Consider the following 26066-nt stretch of genomic DNA (forward strand, 5'->3'; position numbering starts at 1 on the left):
AATGTTTCTGGCAGGACAGTGGCCCGTCTAAAGATGTCCATATTCTAATCTTTAAATTCTACCCACATGTTGCCTTATATGTTTGGGAAAATCAAGGTTGTAGACAAAGCTAGGCCGGTAATCAGCTAACATGAAAATAGGGAGAATATCCTGGATTATCCAAGCAGTCCCAGCATCATCACAAGGGTCATTAAAAGTGGACGTGGGAGGCAGAAGAGTCAGTGTCAGTGCGATATGAGAATGACTCCACTGAACATTGCAGGTTTTGAAGATGGAAGTGGGGCCAGGAGATAAGGAGTGCAGACAACCTATAGAAGATAAAGTGGAGGAAACAAGACTCCTGGAGCAGAAAACAAATACAGCCCTGCTGACATGTTAAGTTTAGCCTGGTAAGGCCTGCATCAGACTTCTCACTCAGAGTCAGGAGGTTCATTTATTCTTAGATTATATATTGTTATTGCTACTTACAGCTTCCCAGGTACAGAATTTGCCCTGCAGGAGGCGCAAGAAACACAGGTTCAATCCCTGGGTTGGGAAGCTCCCCTGGAGAAGGAAATAGCAACCCACTCCAGTATTTTTGTCTGGAGAATCCTATGAACAGAGAAGCCTGTTGGGCTACAGTCCATGGATCTCAAAGAGTTGAACACAGCTAAGCATACACACACACTGCTACTTAAGCCAAATTCATTCCTAAAAGACCTTTAATTGGCCTGCCCAACACCTACTCAGTAACATGAAACTTAGGTAGTACTGTGATATATTGGAGAAATAAGCCTTTGGAATAATACAGCTTTCCCCTAGAAATATTTGATACCCAGTTTCTTTCATCTGATTTTATAGGGCAACCCACTCCAGTGTTCTTGCCTGGAGAATCCCAGGAACGGCGGAGCCTGGTGGGCTGCCATTTATGGGGTCGCACAGAGTCAGACATGACTGAAGTGACTTAGCAGCAGCAGCAGTAGGCTAATAAAATCAGATAGTGTCCTGGTCACAATATTTCTATTAATCTTAGAAAAGCAACAATTTTTTTCTAATCAGTAGATTAAGAAGCCTAAGACCAGCATATATTTTTAATAACAAGATTGAATTCAATGATTTTAACATGAATACCTTTATTGAGTCACATTTTAAGTGTATGAGTCTAGAAATTATAGTGTTACAAATAAATGATATTTGTATTGCATTTATAGGAAACATTCAGAAAGTTATTACTTTGAATTTGTTCCTTCCAAGTGATTTCTGTAGATCTCTAGAAACCTGCTACCATAAATGTATTATCATAAATCAAATTCTAGTTTTAGAAGAGAATATGTTATCTTTAATCATGGAGACCATATCCTATATTTATCATTATTGGCAATATAGCTAGGTAGGACATTACCTGGACTGCAGTATATTTAAATAACTTGTTTCATTTTCGTATAAGACAGTTTCAAACCTAAACGAATAACCTATAATCAAAGCAATTATATTATCTTTAAGCATATCCTTTTGGATATATTCAAAGCCAGTGTATTCTCCCTAACCACCCCACCTCAAAAAAAAAAAAAATACCACTCCATTTAGAAGTATAGGAAAATAAAAGTTTCACTTACTGTCTCTTAAGTATATTTAAAGGTAGGTTTGAGTGGAGAGAGAAAAAAATGTCTGCTTTCAGGAAAAACATGACAACTTTAAACAGCTTATCTTCTGATGATGGTACAGCTATCACAATAATGTCACATTTAGAACATGCAGAAGAGAATGAATTAAACAAATGCTAACAAAGCCCTTAATTTACCTTCTTTGTGGGAAAATGACAAAATGTTATGTTCCTGAGCTTCCAACTTTTAAATCCATACTACAGCGCCACCAGAAAAAAAAAAAAAATTGATTCTTACATGGGTACAAAGAATAAACTGTTTCACATATAGGCTATTTCTTCCTTACAAAATATGAAACACAAATTCCCATTTAATTTTGCCACTGTTAAATCTTTGCTGTCCTTAAGGAAAAGGTTGTTTCAAAAATAGGTATGATTTTTCCAAGTAGAATTTACTTGTTCATAGACTTATTCTTCATGTGACTAATTCCCAACCTTTACAATTATAGCAGCTTTACTTGGAGTAGAGGTTTCAGGCACATTGAATCATAAAGTGTTTGTAGCAGATTTGAGAGGTAAATTGTGAGTCAAAAACTTCATTGTCAGTTCTCCCACCTGGAGAAGAGAAGCCTCATGTTTAAGTTAGTGATCCTGTTGAAAATAGCTTAACATCTCTGAAGCTCGTCCATGTCAAGAACGGTTTTAAATTCTGATCATACATCTGGAAAAAATATTTCAGATGTACAGATACAAAATGAGAAGATAAATGTATAAATTATGTTTTTCAGCATCCCATTGTGCTTTCTTCTGTAGGTTAAAGGTAAAAGAGAGATTTTGACAGAGATTCGTGTGGTTGTTGATGAAGACTCTGGCCCACCAAGTAAGCCAGTTTATGGGCATAATGGCAAGGAGCAGGAACTCGGATGATACCCTTTAGGAGAAAGAAAAAAAACATTTTTTTTTAACCTTTATGTTTACTTCCCCTAAGTTTCCATTTATTATAGATAGCCAAGTTTCAAAAAGTAGATTCAATTTTGTACAGTTTCACAGATGTGAAGGAAAATCAGTATCAAAAAATACCACAGCCACTCTGGAAAACAGTATGGAGGTTCCTTAAAACCAAAAATAGAGTTAGCATATGATCCAGCAATCCCACCCCTGGGTGCAGATCCAGGAAAGAAGAAAGTTTTAACTCAGAAACATGCATGCACCCCAGCAGCACTCTTCATAAGAGCCAAGGCACAGAAGCAACCTAAGTGTGTGTCAAGAGAGGAATGGACAAAGTCGTGGTATGTTTCTCTGATAGAAAACTCACTCAGCCGTAAAGAACGAAATGATGGCATTTGTGGCAACGTGGATGAACCTAGAGATTATCATGCTACCTGAAGTAAGTCAGAAACAAGTATTATACTGCATCACTTATATGTAGAATCTAAAAAAGCAGGGTACAAATTAACTTATTTACCTAGCAGAAATGGACTCGCAGACACAGAAAACAAATCCATGGTGACCAAAGGAGAAAGGGCAGGGGAGAGGGATAAATTAGGAGTCTGAGATTAACAGATACACACTACCAAACTGAAGAAGAAGAAAAAAAAAAAAACTTACCGAAAAATTGTAGTACATGTGGCAGAGTCTGTAAGTGAGACCCTGGACCGCATCCGGGCTCAAGTACAGCGTGTCGTGGATGACGTTATAGTGAGTAGGAGTGACAGTCCCAGTACCTTCCCGCACAGACTGACTCACAATGAAAAAATCATACCTAGAATTATAGAACGTGTCGGCCTCACGCTTATTTTAGGAGAGAAATGATGTAGCAAACCTGGTCTCTGAAGTAACATTAATTTATAGAAGTCCATTCTACCAAGCTTCCTTTATATTTAGAAGCCTAACTGTTGAGTGATGACTTGCTAAAGAGCACATCTCCAAATGACAGGGAAATCATTGACGGGATTAATAACACTCATGGGATTTAAACTCAAAAGCATATGTGCTGATGCCTAGAGGCTTCAAAATAGCACATTAGACGTGGTCAGAGGTAATGTGCTTCAGGGAAAAATAGAAGTATCTGTCTTTCAAGTCACCAGAATAGATTCAAACGCCCTAAATTATGTAAGCGGTAAGGTTAACCAGTTTACTGTCCGTGTTGAATGTTTATATCACCTTATGTTACGCTTCACGTTTATCTTATTCTCCACTGGCTTTGTTTTCTTCAGTCCTTTCCTGCCTTCTACTAGAAGAATCAGTGTTTCTGCCTTTCTTCAAGTTGTGTTCGTTTCTCCCTATTGGTATGAATGTCCTGTTTATTTCTCGCTGTGTGTTTTGCATAACTTTCTTATTTGCATAATTTCTTGAGAAGTTCAAAGTGAACCAGAAGTTCTAACATTTCTACCTAACACCTGAGTCATCTTAGAATGATCGGTATATTTGTTTGGTTTTTAAATTCTGAGAAACAAAATGAAGACAAAAAAAGTTACCATCTAACACGCAAATCATTTTTAACCCTCTTTAGGCCAATTCTTCCTTTCTCATCCAAATCATTCAAACCTTGAAAAATTCTTACTATTTAAATAAAAGGGAACCTTTAAAATAAAGAAAGGTGGCTTACCATTCTGTCCTAGTCACCTTTAGGTCAATAACTGTTCCTGGAGATGGATTGTTAAGTCTCCCTCCATCCTTTTCAATAAAAAATCTGGTATTTATTCGTTTCTTCACCACGATGAAAGTTAGTCTGACCCTTAAAAGATTATGATCACTTGTCACTACTTGCTGTGTGTTATCTCAGAAGCATTCAGAATGTCAAAAACAGCCCAGACTTAGGAGCCATTAAGGGGAGCCTGCAGACGGGAAATGGCAACCCACTCCAGTATTCTTGCCTGGAGAATCCCAGGGACAGAGGAGCCTAGTGGGCTGCTGTCTATGGGGTCGCACAGAGTTGGACACGACTGAAGCGACTTAGCAGCAGCAGACGGCAGGCAGCTTTCTGCCCACCCGTTTTACTGTCTTAGCTCCACTAGCCTGATTCAGGCAGTATAGGAGGTCTCGACTCATAGCCACTCAGATCCTAGGGGAAGGGTCCTTTCCTCCCGAGGTCAGAATTATTTGTACTGTCTATGCTGGCCACCAGGCTTCACTGACAAGCAGATGAGGCCAGAGAAGAGAACTGTGAGAAAGCCCCAGCCCTGGGATGTACAGAACTCCAGGATCGAGAAGCTGGATAAGTACAAAGTACGGACAGGCTGTATTCATGGATGCTAAAAATACCAGAGGTTAACAAACCCTCCTCCATCCAGGTTTGGCAGGAGATTAGATAAAGAGAAAGATTCATGGGTTCCCATGTGGGAAAACCACCTGCTATTCAGGGCTTCTAGGAGAAAGGTATGTTCTCTCCCCAGCCACCCACTGAAGGCTGCTGTGTCCAGCTCTCCAATTCACAAACCACAATGGTTACAGATACTCCTCCCCGCCCCCCAACTAAAATGCAAGACTTATAAAGTCTGCACTTCATGATGTATATACCTACTTTTGTCCTCTGTAAGAGTTCTCTAAGTAGGACTCCATCTGTTTTACTTCTTGATCTATGAGCGCTTGAAGCTGTCCGTCTCCCACTCCATCTCGATACACAATGATAGAACGTGGCGGAGATGAATTTTGTTCAGACCAGAGCTTCAGGGCAGCTGAAAGGAAGTCAGAAACACATATAAATGAACCATGACTTTTAGAATAAAGTGGCCACTATTTCTGACAACTTCTGGATTCTTCTGTCAATATGGTGGTGGCTTTCAGGACACTGCTAAAGTCCTCCGTCTAGTCCAGACTCAACAAGAGTATGGACATTTTGAGCCAGACAGTTCTTTGTGAAGGTCAGAGGCAGAAAGTATTGCCGTCTCATGCATGGTAAGACATTTGACAGCCTCCCCAAACCTCTATCCACTAGACTAGATGCCAATAGCACCTCTGTCCCCCTGTGAAAACCAAAAGCGTCTTCACTCATTGCCAGATGTCCCTGGGCTGGGAGTTGGGGGAGGAGGGGGATGCGGGGGGAGGGACTGGGCACAAAATCTCCACCCAGTACAGACTCAGGCCCTCCAACCTCCACCAGACACTGACTATACAAGCAGGTTGTCAGCCCCTTGACAAGCTCCTGCCCCGACTCCTGGATGATACACTGAGAGAACCACCTGTTTGGAGAAAAACAAACCATTAGCTTGGAAAACAAGATTAATTCAGAATCAAAATAATGAAGTTAATCTACGCATGCCCCCCCCACCCCCCGGCAAATTCACTGTCAGTAGCTGAGGATCCAACTAAAGATCCGTGTGTTCATGCCCCTGCAGTGATCCCAGTATTGGTCTCTTCCCATATCTTAGACATTTTGTAACATTTTGAATGCATACAAACAGTAAAATAGAATGGAAACAGCCATTAACATTAGCTACAAATTACACATGCTTTGAATACACATGGCTCCTACTGTTGAATTCCACCAGGTACAAACCCTGGGTTTTCCGCAGACTCCTCCTCATATTTCATAGGTCAGGAGTCATCCTTATGAATCGATTAAACAGCAGTTCATCCGTATGAATCTGCTTGGAGGGAACAGTTTTCTTCAAAACAGCAATAGATACTGTAACCAGTGCTCAGCGTATCAAGGACAATCACCGATTTGCCTCGCATGTCTAACCCTACTACACTCTTGTTCACTTCAGTCTTGGGATGGGCTGATAAACGGTCATGACGTATGTTTGTCTCGTCATCTGAATGTGCACTCGGTGGATGGGGTGAGGCATTCTGGCTCTACATTTTCACTGCCTTCTCAGGATTTACACATAGCAAATGCTTGTAAGGCCCCGAGAGCCCTGCCACCACCACCATCTGACCCACAGGACAGCCCGTGGTCACGTGGGCATTGTCTTAAGTGGCCACATTTGTCGCAGTTGTCATGCAGCTAAAGAGAATGGCCAGAAGCTTCCACACAGAATGTTTTGGGAGCCTAACTTTGCCAGAAGGTCAGGAAAGCACATTGCTAAGAACAACCTGTCCATGGATCTTGCCGGCAACGTGCATGAGGGCCGCCTCTGTCATCTGGTCTCCCCACTAAACACTCCCAAAGATTAACTCACCGCGTCAGGTCTGGATCGATGCTTGCCACAAATCCCGCGACTGACTTCCGTCGACGTTCAATATCGTGGAAACAATCGATACCGATGAACATTGCGTTCTGCAACTTAAGTTTTAAACAGGATAGAATATTGAGTTAGAACAGAACACAAAGCGAATTTACAATTTAAATAGGACCTTAACAAATTCTGCCAAAGATGGATGAAAGCAAGAGAAGCCAACAGAATCCCCACGTACTCCTATGTCCACCTTCCAGAGGGCACCTCCCAGCTTGCAGTTCATCTGCAGAGCAATTTTTGTAGCGATGGTCACTGGCGTCTTAGGTCTATCCAAGGTCCGTTTCAACACGCACTGGCTTGGAATTGGGTAATTGATGCACAGGTATCTTTTTATGCCATCGTAAATTTCCTTGTTGTCAGTGGGCAGCAGGCAAAGGACCTTGAAAGGAAGCAAACGTGAAACTCCCCAAGATGCGAGAACACGATGATGTGGGAAATGGATGCTGTGTCGAGGAACGTAGCGTCGGATCACTGACAAAGTAGAGCCTGTTTAAACAGATACCTGAGTCCATGAGCGTGAAGGGTCTAGAATCACACTTCATTCAACAATTGTTAGTGTGAACGTATGGAAGAGACAGGCTGTGAGGTATTATTTGGAAATACGCATCAGTCCCTTAAACCTGCCAGACGCTTCTATGCTGGTCATTTGATTTCCTGGAGTTTATCATGAAGTCGACACAGTGGGTTAAGAACATGGACTGAACTAAAGCATCATCAGGACAGTCACCATTGATGGATGATCACTATGTGTAGGGCACTCACCAAGCATTTTACTTGATTTGGTTACTTATCTCAACAGTCTACTTAGAAATATTATCCCCATTTTACCCTCCCCCTAATACCAGCAAACAAATTCGGGGAGTTGTTATGGAAATTGCCTGATTTACAAGGTTCCAAACTCTCGCCAGGACCTTCAATAGGATACTAAGCAGTTAGGAAGAGAGGTTCCTGCTTGACTTGTTTCTGACTAGTGGGAAAAAGTCATCAATATATTCTTTTCAACATAATGATACTTACAGAAGTTTTTGGCAGACATTATCAGATTAGGGCAATTCTTTTCTCATTGTAGATTTAGCAAGTTTTTCTTTTTACATGAAAGGGTGAAGTAAAAGTGGCTCAGTCCTGTCTGACTCTTTGCAACCCATGGACTGTACAGTCCAGTTCTCCAGGCCAGAATACTGGACTGGGTAGCCTTTCTCTTTGCCAGGGGACCTTCCAAACCCAAGGATTGAACCCAGGTCTCCCACATTGCAGGCGGATTGTTTACCAGCTGAGCCACAGGGCCCATGAAAGGGTATGTATGAGATTTTATTAAATGCATTACCTGCGTAATCCATTTAATCAAGAGAAATATTAACCATACTATAATTCTCCATGCTAACCAGTTCATTTTTAGGAAAGATATAAGATGTCAAGGTCGTAAAACCCAAAGACAGATTAAAGATACTTCCCAGATTAAAAGAAAACTAAAAGAGCCTGTCAGGTGCCTCAGGGGACCCTGGATGAACAAAAGAATTTATTTGGCCATAAAAGGGGATGAAGGTGGAATTCGAATTAGGTGTGTAGATCAGATAAATGGCTGAGGAAAAACACATACACACACATTTGTGTGCCTGTGTGCTTATCCATTCAGTTGTGTCTGACTCTTGGCAACCCCATGGACTATAGCCCACCAGGCTCCTTTGTCCATGGGATTTCCCAGACAAGAATCCTGGGGTGGGTTGCCATTTCCTCCTCCAGGGGATCTTCCCGACCCAGGGACTGAATGCACGTCGTCTTCATCTCCTGCGCTGGCAGGTGGATGAGCCACCTGGGAACCCATGTGCACACCTGCAGCTGCTGTGAACAGCGACACACAGGTGTATATACACACACAGTAATGTGTAATGAAGAGGAAAGAATGGTCATACGTGGGTAGACATAGAGGGCTTCCCAGGTGGCACTACTGGGAAAGAGCCTGCCTGCCAATGCGGGAGACGTTAGAGATGCAGGTTGAATCCCCAGGGAGGGAAGATCCCCTGCAGGAAGGCACGGAAATCCACTCCTGTCTTCTTGCCAGGAGAACCCCCAGGGACAGAGGAGCCTGGTGGGCTACAGTCCATGGGGTCACAAAGAGTCGGACACGACTGAAGAGACTGAGCACAGCACAACACAGGTAGGTATAGAGAGGGAAAAAGAATGTTTATAGAAATGTGACAAAATTTACTGATTGGGAAACCTGAATGATGGTTGTAAAGAGAGTTGTACTTTCCTATAAGTCTGAAAATATGAAAAGCAAAAAGGTTTTAAAATCTCACGAAAATAGTGGAGCTTTTACACTGGATTGATGTGTACTCATTTTTAAAACAGAAAAATTATAAAAGATCCTCTATTTAAAACAATGGGCACTGTGTTCACAGTTGGCATTTTTACTGCCAATATTGGATTTTGAGGAATAGGTAGTATTATGTATTAATATAAGCTGGTTATTTTATTCTTTTTTGCCTTAAATTATTAACTCAATAGATTTCTTTTCCTTCCTAGTTTAAAAAAATCTATAGTTTAAATGTGCTTTTATTTCCTGTATATCTGTCTTACTCCTCCAACTCACACGTTTATAGGAATTAATTTATTATTCAAACACTTATGCTTCCTCATCATGACCTGTTTAAAATAGTGATCTATAATCTTTTGTCTGCACACGCCATAAGGAAAATATTCCCGAACTATGTGAGTACTTATGAACTCTTCTAGTATTACCACCAATTCACTTTAACATTTGGGAAGTTAACATTTAATTTTAGATATAAATATGTGGCTTGATGTCTTCCTATCACATTCAGTGGATTACTTTAAACAGACTGGTTCTGGCCCCCCACCCACCCAATGCCACACAGACTTTGAAATTTGTGAGCCACATGGCTTCACCCCTGCTTATACACACGAATTCCCCTTTGTTATGGGTCTAGGGAGACTTCTGCTGCTGCTACTGCTGCTAAGTCGCTTCAGTCATGTCTGACTCTGTGCGACCCCATAGACGGCAGCCCACTAGGCTCCTCTGTCCCTGGGATTCTCCAGGCAAGAACACTGGAGTGGGTTGCCATTTCCTTCTCCAACGCATGAAAGTGAAAAGGGAAAGTGAAGTCGCTCAGTCGTGTCCGACTCTTAGCAACCCCATGGACTGCAGCCTACCAGGCTCCTCCGTCCATGGGATTTTCCAGGCAAGAGTACCGGAGTGGGGTGCCATTATGCCTAAAGATATTTTGCACATAATTTCCAGTTGCTGTTTCATCAGTCATTCCAGTTGTTTGGAGTGTATATGATTATAGGCATGTTCTCCCCACCATCTGAAACAAAAAATACCTTAAAATGTTTAAGGGGCACCTTGAATAAGAGATATTGTTCCAAAAAGCAAAGCCAGGATAAATGGGTAAAAGTGGGACACGTTCCCATTGAAGATACAGATACACTTTCTTAAAAGACATGCCCACAATTAGAAAGGCAGTCTTTCACTTTCCCGGCAGATGCTCAGTGGACAAAGTCATGTCATGAGTTGGGATGCAGACCCACCACCATGGCCTCTTCAATGCCATTCTAACATGTGAGTCTTTGCTGAGTCCCACCAGAGGCTTCCCTGCCCTAGCTAAGCATTTAAGGTTTAAGGCTACAACACCAGAGAAGAATTAAGCATGGTGTTCAATCACAGTGACAGGAAGCAAGCACACAAGACTTAAGAACGGGATTTCCAAAGTAAGACATTTCATTTGAGTATGATAATGGCTCACAGAAAGTAGCCATCATGCATGTGTGCTAAGTCGCTTCAGTTGTGTCCGACTCTGTGACTCTGTGGAATGTAGCTCTGTCCATGGGGTTCTCCAGCAAGAATACAGTAGGTTGCTATTTCCTACTCAAGGGGATCTTCCCGCTCCAGGGATCAAACCCGAGCCTCTTATATCTCCGGCATTAGCAGGCACATTCTTTACCGCTAGCATGGTGGCTCACAGAAGGTAGCATTCAGCGTAGCCTAAAAGGTTCCCTGGTAGAAGCTAAAAGGAGAGAGAAGGCTAGGCTCTATGGATAAGCCAATAAGAGGAATATTCTGGTTTTGTGATCAAGAAACAAAAGATCCCTTTTAGGAGCATTTTGGATGATGAAGGAAGAATGTGAGATGAGTTTGAACAAGGCACCCAAAGAAGGAAGGAAAAAGAAGTAACTTTAGTAATTTAGGTACAACACTTTTGACAGCTTGGTCTAAGACATCGGATGGGGAAAAGGAAAAATCCCAAGAGAAATACCAGACAAAAGAAAGGACACTGGAAGAGACCAGATCACAGACTTTGCAGGTTACAGCTGGAGAGAGAAATAGTACACACGTGACTACCATAATCCATACTACCTAATATTTTTACGGTGTTTTTCAGTTTGAGACTTAAAAACTCTAAGTCCTCAAGCCTGAAAGAATGAGCATAACACAGTGATATTAGGTAGTAGCTAAAACCCCAAAGTCTGTATTGAGCTACATTACAGGGGTAAATTTCTATTTTTTGGCTGATTTGGGAAACCAATGGCAACATCTCAATTCAAAGATATTAATACATTCAAATGCAGCTCACTCACTAAGGAGGCGGCACACATCACATAGACACTTACCATCTGTGTTTTTTGTGAAGCATGTTTTTCTAAGGTTCTTATGTAAGATTGGACTGTATCAGCTGCTTCAAGCCTAGAAAATAAGTATTTCATATTTCAAAAATAATGAACAGTGCTACATGTAACAAGATTTTATACAGCAATGAAACATGATACAAAACAAGATAAGCATTTCAGTTGAAAGTCTTAAACTTGGTTTAAGACAAAACCAAGTTCCATTTTTGGAAATAAGGCTGGAAACTAGTTTTTACCATCTCCCCCCCTCCACCCCATCCACTTGCTAATTCTCATGTCTTCAAGATGAAGCCCAATAGCCAGAAATCTACAGATCCCAAGAGTCTGATTTTAATACATGCAGGCTGGAGTAGACTTTACTTTTTTGTTCACATACATTTTAGAGTTTGGATAACAAGTCAGAGTCCTACAGTTTCAGAAGTCTTTCCACGTTCAGATTGCCAGCAACCAGTTTTGAAATCATAAATAATTTCTGCTCTACTTACAGTTTTGCATTTCTCACAGTTATGCCCATTTTGGGTGTCACTCTCTGTAGATTCTGCTGCAAGGTCAGGGCTGTTTCATAATTTCCCTTAGTATAGACTATTAGCCAATGATCCAGTGACATTGCTCTAAGTAATGGTGCCTCCCTTATGTTTTTTGACCAGTCTGCTTTATGGTTGTCAAACTGGAAGAGAATTCCAAGCCATGGTATAAAATTCATTAAAAAAGAAAAACTGACACCATCTAAGACCCTTTCCATTGTAAATGCTGTGGTATTTCCTATGAAACATTATCATTTTAAACTTCAGTCATGATAAGTTTATTATAACTAATACAAAATCTGACATGCTTTCAAACATGTTTGCTAAAAACGTAATCGCCCCCCGCCCTGCTTCCCCCATCCCCATAAGACAGAGTTATAAGAACTTGGACAGAGTTCAAGTGTTAAACGTGAAATTCTCATTCATTAGTTGATCCTTGAAAGCTCCAAAACATTATATTCTGAAAAACGTCCATTAACATCAAGAAATCAACAAGCCACTTGCTTTCTGCTGCCATTATGATGTGTTTTCAAAATGCTGAAGGATAAGAACAGGTAACACCAGACTGCATGAGACAAATATTCAAACTGCATGGATTGGGGCTTCCCTGGTGGTCCAATGGTTAAGAGTCTCTGCTCCCAATGCCAGGGGCTCAGGTTCGATTCCAGGTCAGGGAACTAGATTTTTCATGCTGCAACTAAGATCCAGTACAGCCAAATAAAAAATTTTTAAGTGTATGGATCTATGAAATCACAAACAACTGAGATGAGATTACTGGGAGTATTAAACATTGACTTAAAAAAGCAATCTCAAGGAAATCTTTGTCCATTGTAGACTTCAGCAGCTGATCTAATGTATTAGCTATTTTTCAAGATATAGGTTAGTAACACTGGAGTTCTACCATGAGCAATTCTGGGTTATTTTGATTTTAGATATTTGACTTTTAAGGATATTGTGACTCTCTAAGGATACATTTGATAGATTATTGTGCCACAAGAGAATGTACACAATACTATTAATAACAAAGATATAATATATAACACATATGAGTTTACTATATGCCAAGCATGTTACATGCATTTTTATCGAATGCTGACTTGTCCTCTCATAGAGAAAGGACAGGTAGTCTGGAAAGAGTTATTGACACGACCAAGTTAGTCCCTCTTTGGGTTGTTAGTAATTTGATCCAATTCTGACATGACAATTATGAAGCTCTTACCATCCTTCTTCCTTGGTGAATTCTTACATCTTGCAGAGTTCTTCCAGAAAAGGACAAAAACCCCTCCTCGAGTTCCAAATTCCAGTCTCGAAGCTCCTTCTGCACAGTATTATTTCTGAAAGAAAAGACATTTCCACATGACCAAACCCAAGAAAATAAGCAAAGATAATTATCCATTTGCAAAACACAAGTCAGTGTTGCTCTCATCTAAAGATCCTCATTGCCTGTCCTTTGTGTCAAGATGCCGCCAATAAACTCCCTAAACTCTGCAACAGTCCTGTCTTTGTTCTCACATTTGTGCGGGCACTTAGAATCTATTTCAGTCTCACCCTCACAATGACAGAAAAAAATAGTTGCCCTTCCCTCCCCCGTCTCCTCCCAAATATAATTTTCTTCCCCATCATCACTGTTTAATTGAAGAAATCTGAGATGCCAAGTGACCCACACAGGTCTTTACTTCATACTCCCACACAGAAAAGTAGCACTTACTCCACACGGCTTGTGGGATCTTAGTTCTCCAACCAGGGGTTGAACCTGCGTCCTCAGCAGTGAAAGCAGAGTCCTAACCACTGGATCGCCATGGAATTCCCAAGCACTTACTTTCTTAAAGCATCCATAAATGTGAGCAGTTTATGCTGCCTTCTATCAGGATCCATCCTCGTGTGGGTGGACAAGTCTCTCATCATTCTGTAGTCTTTACGCATGTCATCCGTTAAGCCTTTAAAAAAAAAAAAAAATCTGAACGATAACATGCTGAACGAGCAAGAATAGATTTGTATTAGAAGAGACTTAACTATTGTGTCCAGAAGAAGGAGGAAATCAGAGAGAACACAGGTCTGGGTCATGTGGAATCTTATTAAAAAGGCTGTAAAGTAATATTGGTGACTTTAAAGAAAGGGTGTCTTTTATGAAGATGGGATAAATCCGCAGTACCTGTCAGGTGGCACAGCTCAGGAACCAGCATGATAGGCTGATGAGGTGTGTCCTGTCGGCTCTTTTTCCATTTGCCTTTGGTGATCAAAAGTGGTTGATTTAAGGTAGTGACCACTGTACCATACCGCTGTTGAACAGAAGAACGAACACTGGCATGACCGTTAGCAAAACCTCAGTAATGTCACGTAAATAGGTGCAAAGGTATATTTTCAGGTCACAATTGGAGGCCCAGAGGTGTGGTGATACAGTTTCCCCAAGTTCAAGAAAGCACCAAAAATATTCTAAATGTTCTCTTGATTTGATGTCCCAGGGATCACTGATGGCCAAGGAGAGCAGGACACCCACCAAACAATGGAATCATCATGCTACCCTTTTTGGTGAGAGGCTCTTGGAGTATGTATTTCTCACCACAGTCATGCCTTTAAACTTTCTAAAACACACTGAGAACTTTTAAGAGGATCCCCGTTACTAACAGGGAACAAAAAAGCCCTACACACTGAGAACTTTTAAGAGGATCCCCGTTACTAACAGGGAACAAAAAAGCCCTGGCCACTTTTTAGAGTGGCAGTTATACATCTATTCCCAGAATTCCTCCTTGTTTATTAGCCCTAAATCCTTAGCCCTGCTTCCAGTAAGGAAGTTCAGTTCAGTTCAGTAGCTCAGTTGTGTCCGACTCTTTGCGACCCCATGAATCGCAACACTCCAGGCCTCCTTGTCCATCACCAGCTCCCAGAGTTCACTCAAACTCAAGTCCATCGAGTCAGAGATGCCATCCAGCCATCTCATCCTCTGTCATCCCCTTCTCCTCCTGCCTCCAATCCCTCCCAGCATCAGAGTCTTTTCCAATGAGTCAACTCTTTGCATGAGGTGGCCAAAGTACTGGAGTTTCAGCTTCAGCATCAGTCCTTCCAATGAACACCCAGAACTGATCTTCTTTAGAATGGACTGGTTGGCTCTCCTTGCAGTCCAAGGGACTCTCAAGAGTCTTCTCCAACACCACAGTTCAAAAGCATCAATTCTTTGGCACTCAGCTTTCTTCACAGTCCAACTCTCACATCCATACATGACCATAGGAAAAACCATAGCCTTGACTAGATGAACCTTTGTTGGCAAAGTAATGTCTCTGCTTTTGAATATGCTATCTAGGTTGGTCATAACTTTCCTTCCAAGGAGTAAGCATCTTTTAATTTCATGGCCAGTAAGGAAAGGCATCTTCTAAGACATCACATACAGAAGTTCCTATCCTGAAGGCAGAAAATTCTTGTACAACAGGGTGCCTGTATTCCCAACCCAAAGTGGAGGTTCTTCATAGATTTTGTTCTTAAGCTGCTTGTTAGCAAGGTCCTCATCAGTAATGAGTTAGCCACATGAATTGTGGTACCATCTGGCATTTAAAGGCTTCCTTGGTAGCTCAGTTGGTAAAGCATCCGCCTGCAATGCAGGAGACCCCAGTTCGATCCTGGGTCCGAAAGATCCGCTGGAGAAGGGATAGGCTACCCACACCAGTGTTCTTGGGCTTCCCTTGTGGCTCAGCTGGTACAGAATCTGCTTGCAGTGCAGGAGACCTGGGTTTGATCCCTGCGTTGGGAAGATCCCCTGGAGAAGGGAAAGGCTACCCACTCCAGTATTCTGGCCTGGAGAATTCCATAGACTGTATAGTCCATGGGGTTGCAAAGAGTCGGACACAACCAAGCAACTTTCACTTTCACTCACTGGCGTTTAAGCTTCTGGGAACTTCAAAAGGAGCTTGTTTCCAAAATGAAAACTCCAGGCTGTACACCCTGTGACTCCAAACTTATCAACAGGCCCAGAGAGCATGCTTTAATTTGGCAGAGAAATGATATTGAGCTCACCACATCTGTGCATGGAAGAGAACTGTTCATTGACTTAGGTTCAGGCTATAGGACTGAATTTTCACAAGTATGACTGGAAGTAGCGCGTCAGCCTACAACTTTCAGCCTAAGGGACCTAAGAGCCAGTAAGCTGCTTCTAGCTCTCTTCTAACATCCAAACCTTGGAGTCCACTTGTTAAGATGGTAGAGCCACAAAGTGGTAACAGATGGGATCTCCGAGCCTTTAAGAGCCAGAAGTATTCAAGCCAGAAGCAAACCTTTTAAAATGAACTCAGTGATATTTCAGTTTGCAACTCCATCAGTGCCTATCTTATCCCAGAACAGTCTCCAAACCAGCTCCTCCCACAGAGTCCCCCATTTCAGTCAATAATGCCACCCTCCACTCACTTCCTCAGATAAAGCCCAAAGGGTTACGTTTCGGTCATCCCTTTCCACCACTTATCACATCCAAGCCTTCACTATGTCCTCTCCATACTTCTCCCACCGTACTCCAGACCAAGCACCATGTAAGTTAACTGACTTAATAACCTTCTCACGGGCTTCCCTTCCTCCATTTTTACCCCCACGCAGCCCATTCTCTTGGAGAAGGCAATGGCACCCCACTCCGGTACTCTTGCCTGGAAAATCCCATGGACAGAGGAGCCTGGTAGGCTGCAGTCCATGGGGTCACGAAGAGTTGGACACGACTGAGTGACTTCACTTTCACTGTTCACTTTCATGCATTGGAGAAGGAAATGGCAACCCACTCCAGTGTTCTTGCCTGGAGAATCCCAGGGACAGGGGAGCCTAGTGGGCTGCCATCTATGGGGTCGCACAGAGTTGGACACGACTGAAGTGACTTAGCAGCAGCAGCAGCCCATTCTCTGTACATTAGACGAGATATCTTACAAATATCTGCATACGTTGACTGGACGATAACATCCAGGTTCTCTCGAGAACACTCCACCCTTGTTTGGGCTCTGGATACACCATGCCCATCCTGAAAATAGTGTCTTTATACCATCTCTTTTCCTTCATCCACACCCAGCTTGCTCCTTGCTGACATTAGGTATCAGCTTCTCCGAGGAGCTTTTGAAAAATATGCAAACCAAGTAGCCACCAGACGCTCTCCACAATGCCACCCAATTTTAATTGTCTCCATATCCCTTGTAACTATTAGAATAGTTTTCTTCTTTCATCACCTCTCTGTCTGAGAATGCAAGTCCCTTGAGAGTGAGAACTCAATTGTCTTACTAATGTATACCCAAGATATATAATAGGCATTCACTAAATGCTTTAGGGATCAAAATGAACAAGCAATAAGTGTGAAACACAAATGAAGATGTCATAATAACCAACCCTTGAAGCGACGTCAGAGAGCTATGTACAAACAAATTCCAAGTAGCTTTGGGTCCCAGTATAATACAGGCTCTTTAAGTGTCAATTTATAACTTTTAAAAAATCATCCATTTATAAATTCTTTCCATTTGTCACATGTATCTACCATGCCTTTAATTATCTTTCTTTTATGAGCCAAAACTAGAAAACCAACCTCACCAACTGGCCTCAGTTTATGTCTTTGTGAGCACTTAAATTAAAAATAGAGGAATCCATGAATTAAGAGATTTAACACATAACAGGCAGATAATCATTTCAGATTGCAGTTGGTCATTCTTTTTGAACCAAGTTGTGTAGGGCTGAAGCTCCTCCGTAACGTTCTCATTTCTGAAGTTCTACTATACTTTATTTTCTACCTAACAGCTCATCTACGTATTTAAAACCACCACAGCCACATCTAAAACTGACTGGGAGGGCCATCTTGGAGCCATTCTAATTATGTGACTTTACCCTATAGACAAGGCACTGGAATACATGGATAATTGCTATGAGCCAAGCTACAAAGACCCAAAGGGAGCAAGCTTATACACAAAAATATACAAATGTACATCTAAATCGGAGAAGGCAATGGCACCCCACTCCAGTATCCTGCCTGGAAAATCCCATGGACGGAGGAGCCTGGTAGGCTGCAGTCCATGGGGTCACTGAGGGTTGGACATGACTGAGCGACTTCACTTTCACTTTCATGCATTGGAGAAGGAAATGGCAACCCACTCCAGTGTTCTTGCCTGGAGAATCCCAGGGTCGGGGGAGCCTGGTGGGCTGCCATCTCTGGGGTCACACAGAGTCGGACACGACTGAAGTGACTTAGCAGTAGCAGTAGCAGTACATCTAAATAAGACTTGAGACTTATACTTAACTATATAATAGGAAAAATTTTTAAGATGAATGCATTTAAAGAAAATTTCATACCTCCTTGTAGTAGTCTACAAAGGAGATTTCACTGCCATCTGATTTGGTAAATGTAGAGCTGGGAGACATCTCCCAAATAATATCATCCACTCTGTAGGTTCTGTTGTTATACCTGCAGAATAATCATGGAACATATGGTATTATTCCTGACTTTAGTGCATGGAACCATATAAAAAGGAAGTGGTTTAAAATCCTACTCTAATTGTAGGATATATCAGCTTTGTTAAGATTAATTCATATAACATGCAATTCACTCATGTAAGTGTGAAATCTAGTGGTTTTTAGTATATTCACAGAGTCATGCATCCATTTTAGATACATTTAGAATATTTTCATCAACCAAAGAAGAAACACCTTAACTATGAGCTTAACTATACTTTACTATAAGTTATACTTAACTCTAAGTCACCCCCTTTTTCCACCCAGACCTTAAACCACCACGAGCTTACCTCCTGCCCCTATGTGTTGGCCTACTCATCACATTTCATATAAATTGAATTATATGAGACACCCTGACTGGGTTTCTTCAGGGTTCAGTCACACTGCAGCATGTATTGCTACCTCCTTCCTTTTTACTGACAAATAATATACCCTTGTATAGACATACCACACTTGTGTTCATCCATTTACCAGGTGATGAACATTTGGGTCGTTTACACTCAGTCTGTTGTGAATAGTGGTGGTGTAGATATTCATACACCAATTTTGGTGGACACGGTTTTATTTCTACTCTAGGAGAAGAACTGCTGGGTCATCTGGTAATGCTATACTTCACATACTGAGGAAATGACAGGCTCTTCAGCAAGGCCATACCAAGTGCATGATGGTTGGTTCCAATTCTTCCACATCCTTGCCAACACTTTTTTACATCTTTCTTTTTCAATTTTAGCTAACCTAGTTAGACAGGAAGTAGCATTTCATTGTGGTTTGAATTTGCATTTCCCTGATAGCTAATGATGCTGAGCATCTTTTCACGTGATTATTGGCCATTTGTATATTCTAGGTGGAGAAATGTCTATTCAGACTCTTTGCTCATTTTTTAAAGTCAAGTTTCTTTCAATATTGAGTTGTAAATATTCTTTATGCTTCTAGACACAAATTGTTTACTACATAGATTTGCAGATATTTCCCCCATTCTGCCAGCTGTCTGTTCACCTTTATGACAGTGTTCTTTAAGGACATTCTGTATTTGGTTAAGTCCAATTTGGGTTTTTTGGGTTTTTTTGGCATCACTTGTGCTTTTGGTGACTTTTCTAATTAGGTTTTTGCATAACTCAAATCATTTACTCATGTTTTCTTTTAAAGTTTTTATTTAGGTCTATTTTGAGTTAATTTTTTAGTAAATTTGAATTGATTTTGTATATCCTATGATGAAGAGGCAGGTAAATATACAGCTACCCCAGCAACAGGTGTTGAAAAGAAGACTATTCTTTTCTTGACTGAATTGTCCTCATACCCTTGTCAAAAAGTCAACTGACTTTAATAGTGAGGGTTAAACGCATGGATTCCTTATTCTGTTTCACTGGCGTTTATGTCTATCCTTACACCAGCATCACACTGTCTTGATTACTGTAGCTTCATAATAAGGTTTGAAATTAGGAAGTACGGTCTTCCAGCTCTGGTCTTCTTAAGATTGGTTTTAAACTTACTTAGTCAAAATGTCCTCTTATCAACTTAAGATTTCTGGTGTAGAGGGAGATTAAAAACAAAAACTTCCTTCAAATGGAAATTTGCTAGACTATAATTGAGCACAAATTTTTAAAAATAGCTATAGACAAAGAGAAAGGAAAATAAATTTGGAAGAAGCATACACACCCTCATGTGCAATAAGGATTCAGAGCCAACGACCGAATTAACAGGAGGACATGCAGGGACTGCACAGTATTACAATTGACTTCTTACGTTCTTACATACTTCTATGCTGTGTAACTCGGTGAGAAAAAGTATCTAACGATTCTTACCATTTTCATGCTATTTCTGCTTCTGAATGTCAACATTTAATCATTTTAAAATCCTAGGAACATCTCTAATGAAAAAAAGTAAAAGTGATGGCATAGGTTTTCAAAAAGCAGACTTACTTTGTAAGAACAGATGACCCAACTAATTTTCTAAGAATTTTCTCTTTGGCATCTTCTCCTCTGGCTTTTTCACGAGTGTGTGATATTAAGTCATAAGCAGTTTCCATTCGGAGCAGTTTGTGGCTCACATCAGCACAGAGGGTAAGACCAGTTTCATATGGAAGAATAGAAGTAACATAGCCAGGCCATATTTCCAACCTGCAAACAAGTTAGGTGTGGGTGTCAAGATCCCAGCTCTGGACATAAAGCCAAGCGGTAGGGGACCTAAACTCGCCGTCTAAAATGCACACTGTTGCTGTCAGTTTTAGTCTCTTATTTTTAATAATCACTGATCTTTTGAAGGACTTTCAAATACAGACTTTTACCAGATGTGCTAGTTAGAAGTAATACGTCTTTGTTAAATCATTTTTATTACCACTTTGCAGCCTTAAACTATTATATATAGGTCCATGGGGTCGTGAAGAGTCGGACATGACTGAGTGACTTCACTTTCCGTTTTCACTTTCATGCACTGGAGAAGGCAATGGCACCCCACTCCAGTACTCTTGCCTGGAAAATCCCATGGACGGAGGAGCCTGGTAGGCTGCAGTCCATGGGGTCGCTACGAGTCGGGTACGACTGAGTGACTTCACTTTCACTTTTCACTTTCATGCACTGGAGAAGGAAATGGCAACCCACTCAAGTGTTCTTGCCTGGAGAATCCCAGGGACGGCGGAGCCTGGTGGGCTGCCGTCTATGGGGTCGCAGAGAGTCAGACACGACTGAAGCGACTTAGCAGCAGCAGCATACTCATGTGAGAATATATACGATTATAATATGTAAATTATATACACATATACCAATAATAGATGCACATAGAGGCAAGTGTTGGATTGACTGTAATTTCAGAGAAATTATCCAAGTTTCAGATGATTGATTTCCTAAAGTTTATACAATAACTGACCATCTTAAAAGTTTATGCTTATCATGCTAGGAATTTTTAGGGTAAATAAACTTTTAAGTTTAAATTATAAATTCAGTTGTAACTTAGTTGTTCACAGTCATTGGATAGTATTTAAAAGATCACTTGGAAATCATACACCAGTTCAGATGAGCAACTTTCTCAAAAGTTTCTATGATTAGGTCTACAGAATGTGAAACTTTGCACTTCATAGATCACTTCATACATACCTATACTCGTTGAACTCAGTCTTCTTATTTTTATTGTAATAGTTGCGACCAATTTGGTTCAAATCCATCTTCTCCAACATTCTAGAAATGGAAGAATAGGTTTTGTTGAAAGTGCAGTGAATATTAGTAAGCATTTGTTAACACACATAAGAATTGGAAGTGTAGCTTTTGCTGAAAGTGAAGTATCAGTAAGCCTTTGTTAACACACATAAGGATGCATTAGAGAGGGAAACGACCTGTCCGTGGTTTTCTTTATACTAACAACATAAAATGCCTGATAATGACTATTAATAACAAGTAAATTATTAATACATTACTGAGGTGAATCCTGAAGTTAATTTAACCTCAAATTTTCTCTTTCGTAATATAAAACAGTATAACATGGAAAGGCCATCAGCATGTCCTTCATTCCTAGAAATGAATCGAAACATCTTTTGTAGTCTATGTGTTCCAAGTTTTAATTTTGACTAATTGTTCATTATAGTGAGTCTAGAACAGAAAACAAGTATATTTTCTCTAGAAAGAAATAAGCAGGGATATGCATAGTTGATGTCTATTACTTCTTCTAGATAGGTCCCCGAAAGGGAAAGTGGAGGTGGGCAGGAAGTGGAATATTGAAGAAACCCATGGCATTTGCACATGCCTTGCTAAAGCTGCAGTGTCATTTCATCTCGAAGATCCTTCACCCTCTCAGAATGTGGGACTTGTCAAGAACTCAAAATGCTAGAAGCAACTGGCTGTGTGCAGCGTCGCTGACACAGAGTAGTGTGCGTCAACTGAATCCGAAGGAAACACGCTTACATACTTCCTAAAGAGAATGTTGTAATAGCGGAGGCAGTCTGGAGAAGTGGTCTGGAGTTCTCTGGAGAGCTCGAAGGTTATCTTCACAGGTTCATTTTTCAACTTGCTGACCACTTCCTTTTTCTGAGAGGAAGAAAAAAAAAAAATTCCTTTAGTTCTTCCAAGGAAACTAAGCTCCACCATGTGACAGATCAAATTGTCACTTGGCTGCCCAGCACAGCACAAGTGCAAGGATCAGTCTCTCCCACAGATAGGCAGACGCAGGCAAAAAGTGGGATGGGCAAGACCAAAGAGAAGAGTCAGAATTAAATGTTCAAGTCAAAACTTTCATTTAAGCAAGTTCCTATGAATTAGTTGACCCTTTACCGGAGAAGTTTATAGGACAAAACAGTAAATTCTTCTCCTAATGGTTTTTTTTTTTTTTTCCCTGCTTAAAAAAAAGAGGAGGGAACAAGGAATTTTAAAAATTGTTGTTGTTGCTGTTCAGTTGCTCAGTTTTATCTGACTCTTTTGCAAGCCCACGGACTCCAGCCCTCGAGGGCTCCTCTGTCGATGGGGTTTCCCAGGAAAGAATACTGGAGTGGGTTGCCATTATCCAGCTTCAGTATCAGCATTTGAAACATACTGTGCCATCAGAAACGGTAAAAGTTTTATTTTACCTTTATGTCAAATAAACTCAGTTTAAGCAGTAAGATGAGACACTAGAGCGTGTCAGTGAAAATTAAACATGGTATGTGGGTTAGTTACAAGTCCTGTGGGCAAGGAGTGTTTAGGATTTCTCCACAAACTGTTGCACAGGAATGGTGAGAGTTTGGCTACTCTAGAGTGAAAAATGGGAAAGAAGAACAATGTAGAATACTACTACAGATGTAGCAGAAGAATGTAGGAAGACGTAGAATACTACTTAACCGTTTCCCCTAGCGAGTGAGGTAACAGCAAAGAGTTTCCATCGTATATACAACGGTTTCCCAGTAACTTTCCAAGTTCAGAGAGTAAAGCTTCCCGTTTGCGTCCATCCTCTATGTCTGGCGTGTAGATGACGTTGTACTTGTATAAATGCCTCTGAGAGCAAGACTTGAGCCGGACATGATTCGAAAATAGCATTACCGGGCTACCTTGCGTGCCTGGGAAAATGGAATCACGTGGCAGTCATGAGATAGTCCGGCTGATCAGACCCCAAACAGACGATCTGGACACCACGATACTGAGAGCCAGAGTTAGATCCAACAAGGGAGGTGGTCAGCAAAAGACATAAGCAGTTATATATCCCTGGCATCCAGAATCCCTCACATGAGTTTAGGTAAGTCCTTATGCAAGCCCACACTTAGGAAGTTCAAGGACAGAGGTATTTAAATACAGGTATTTAACAGATATATTTCATTATTTAACAGAAATATGAAAAGAAAACCTCTGCAGCACAAATGTCCCAAAAGCTGGGGATTGGGGGAGGGGAGCCACTGTATGTAATAATGTTTATTTTTGGGGGGGTGCAGTTTATTAATCAGTATATCTCAGCACAACCAAAGAACTGGGTCATTCTATCTTAGTGTCTATAAAAGGAAGAGAGGAAAATGAGTACCTCCAGGACTCTAAAGTAAGTCTTAATTTCTGCAAAAGTGAATGTTATTATAAAATGTAAGAAGGTGAGAGGGTACCTCCACTTAAAATGATGGTATAAAAGCATCATAGACACTTAAACAACTCCATAACATTGTATTGTTAATCGCCAGCATACCCTTTGTCGACTCTCTAACGTGGACCAAATTCTGCCGAGTATTTACCACAAAGTCTCGATAATCTCTACCAACATCCCTCTTCTTCCTCAGCAAGGATTCCTGTGATTCAGATGCCGGTTTAAGTTCTTCTATGTACAAACAAGCGTAACAGTTGTTAATTTACACAAAAAGGGAAATGTAACTAGAAAGGACAATATTATACCCCAGCTACTAAGATTTTTTTGAGGTAGAAAAGATAGCAAAGGAACCAAACATTACTTAGCAATGGGTCACCAGAAAAGAGGGCTTCCCTGGTGGCGCAGTGGTAAAGAATCCACCTGCCAATGCAGGAGACCCAGGTTCGATCCCTGGGTCAGGAAGATTCCCTGGAGAAGGAAATGGCAACCTGGTCTAATATTCTTGCCTGGAGGATCCCATGGAGAGAGGGGCCTGGTGGGTTATAGTTCATGGGATCACAAAGAGTCAGACACGACTGAGCGACTAACCCCGTCATGTACTAAACATTCTCTGCCCTTCACCGAATCTTTCTTCCTCCCTCTTTTTACCTGAAGGCTGAGACGTCGCTTCTGCTCCTGCTGGTGGTCCAGCCTCAGCCACGTGTCTAACACCTGTCAATGACTGGAGTCTAGGCTGGATTTGACGAGGCTGCTGAGCCTGCATGTTTTGGGGAGATAGAGTAATGTTATCCATATGTTCAACTATCATCCAAAAGCTGTCATATGCCTGCCATGTACCATAATGCATGTACCAGGGCATAAAGCAAAGGAACATCCTTGAAAAGCTCATATTCCAGTGACAGAAAATAAATCAACAATTAACTTACAAAGCATGACTATGATAATTGCTGGGGAAATTTAAAAAAAAGTAGGAGGAAGCCAAGTATGAAAAATCCTGGAAAGGTGGGGTGTGAAGGAGGCTGGTTGCCTTGACTCATGGGGGACAGAGCCTCAGCGAGAAGTTGACCCTGCAACAAAGACTCGGAGGCAGCGAGTTAACAGACTACACAAACCTCAGGTGGAAGAAAGAGCAAACCTCCTAAGGAAGAAAAGCTCAGGGAAGAGCGAGACGAACTGGGGAAGGAGAAGCAGGAGGACTCAGAGGGGCAGTGGAAGGGTGGCCAACTGAAGGGATTCGCCTCCGACTCTGAGGAGACAGGAGCCCTTACAGGGCGTGGGCTGAACGTGAACCCAAGATATCTGGTTCGATGCTGGGAACAGGCTGAGGGTGAGACCAGGGCAAAAGCAAGATGAGTTAGGAGGCCATTCGTGGGGTCCAGCCAGGGACGCTGGTGGGGTAGTAATAGAGAGGGGGTGAGAAATTATCAAAGACTGGATTTTTTTTTTGCAAGTCCAGAGGGGACGGCAGTACTTCCTGGTGGTTTCTGTGAAGGGTTTGAGGTCAAGAGAGGATACATCGAAGGTTTCGGCCTCAACAACTGGAAGAAGGGGATTTCACCAAGTGAAGTAGTTAGGGATTGTCTGGGAGGGCAAATCAAGAATGTGAGACATCCACGGGGATGTTCCTTTGTGTAGGAGAAGGGTCTGGCTGGAGATATAAACATGGGAACCTGTCCACTTGCCAGATCACACTTACAGCCATGATACGGATAAGATGACCAAAGGTGTGAGCACACGGATCACAGAGAAGAGGCCCAAGGATTAGGTCCTGGGCATTTCAACAGCACAGGAGGAGAACCCAGCCAAGGGAAGCTTACAGCAGTGGCTAATGAAGTCAGCAGAAAGCCAAGGGTGTGCAGTGACGGGACCACCACACGAGAAGGAGATGGCCAAGGAGAGAAGAGGGCTCGACGGTTCCAAGTATAAGCCATAGGCAAGACCGCGGAGGACTGACCTGGAGAAGTGACAAAGTAGAGGATACTAGGAAGGCCTGACCAGAGCCTTTTCAGCAGAGGGATGGGGAGACCCCTGGCTGGAGCAAAGAGACAAGACGGAAATAAGGGCTGGTGTTTGGAGTAGACACCAGACTTCTCTGATGAGAAGAGAAAGAAAGTTAACTATGGGGAAAGCGGAACCCAGGAGAGGATTGTTGTTGGTGGG

The 26066-nt window shown here is 41.6% G+C and overlaps 1 protein-coding gene across 1 annotated transcript; it reads right to left on the reverse strand.

Annotated features, from left to right (window-relative positions):
• Positions 1-1934: 1934 nt before the first annotated feature.
• Positions 1935-24168, reverse strand: PIWIL3 (piwi like RNA-mediated gene silencing 3; the record flags this gene model as incomplete). Its single annotated transcript, XM_061383857.1, has 16 exons — positions 1935-2513; positions 3191-3344; positions 4191-4319; positions 5106-5259; positions 5693-5763; positions 6706-6809; positions 6941-7248; positions 11890-12169; positions 13138-13264; positions 13750-13867; positions 14083-14209; positions 18225-18336; positions 20303-20509; positions 21473-21553; positions 22278-22480; positions 23953-24168. Coding segments are annotated over 16 exons (2508 nt in total), but the record flags the coding sequence as incomplete, so codon positions are not given.
• Between the last annotated feature and the right edge of the window lie 1898 nt (positions 24169-26066).

Source organism: Bos javanicus, chromosome 17, assembly GCF_032452875.1.
Source record: "Bos javanicus breed banteng chromosome 17, ARS-OSU_banteng_1.0, whole genome shotgun sequence".
Taxonomy (NCBI): Eukaryota; Metazoa; Chordata; class Mammalia; order Artiodactyla; family Bovidae; genus Bos; species Bos javanicus.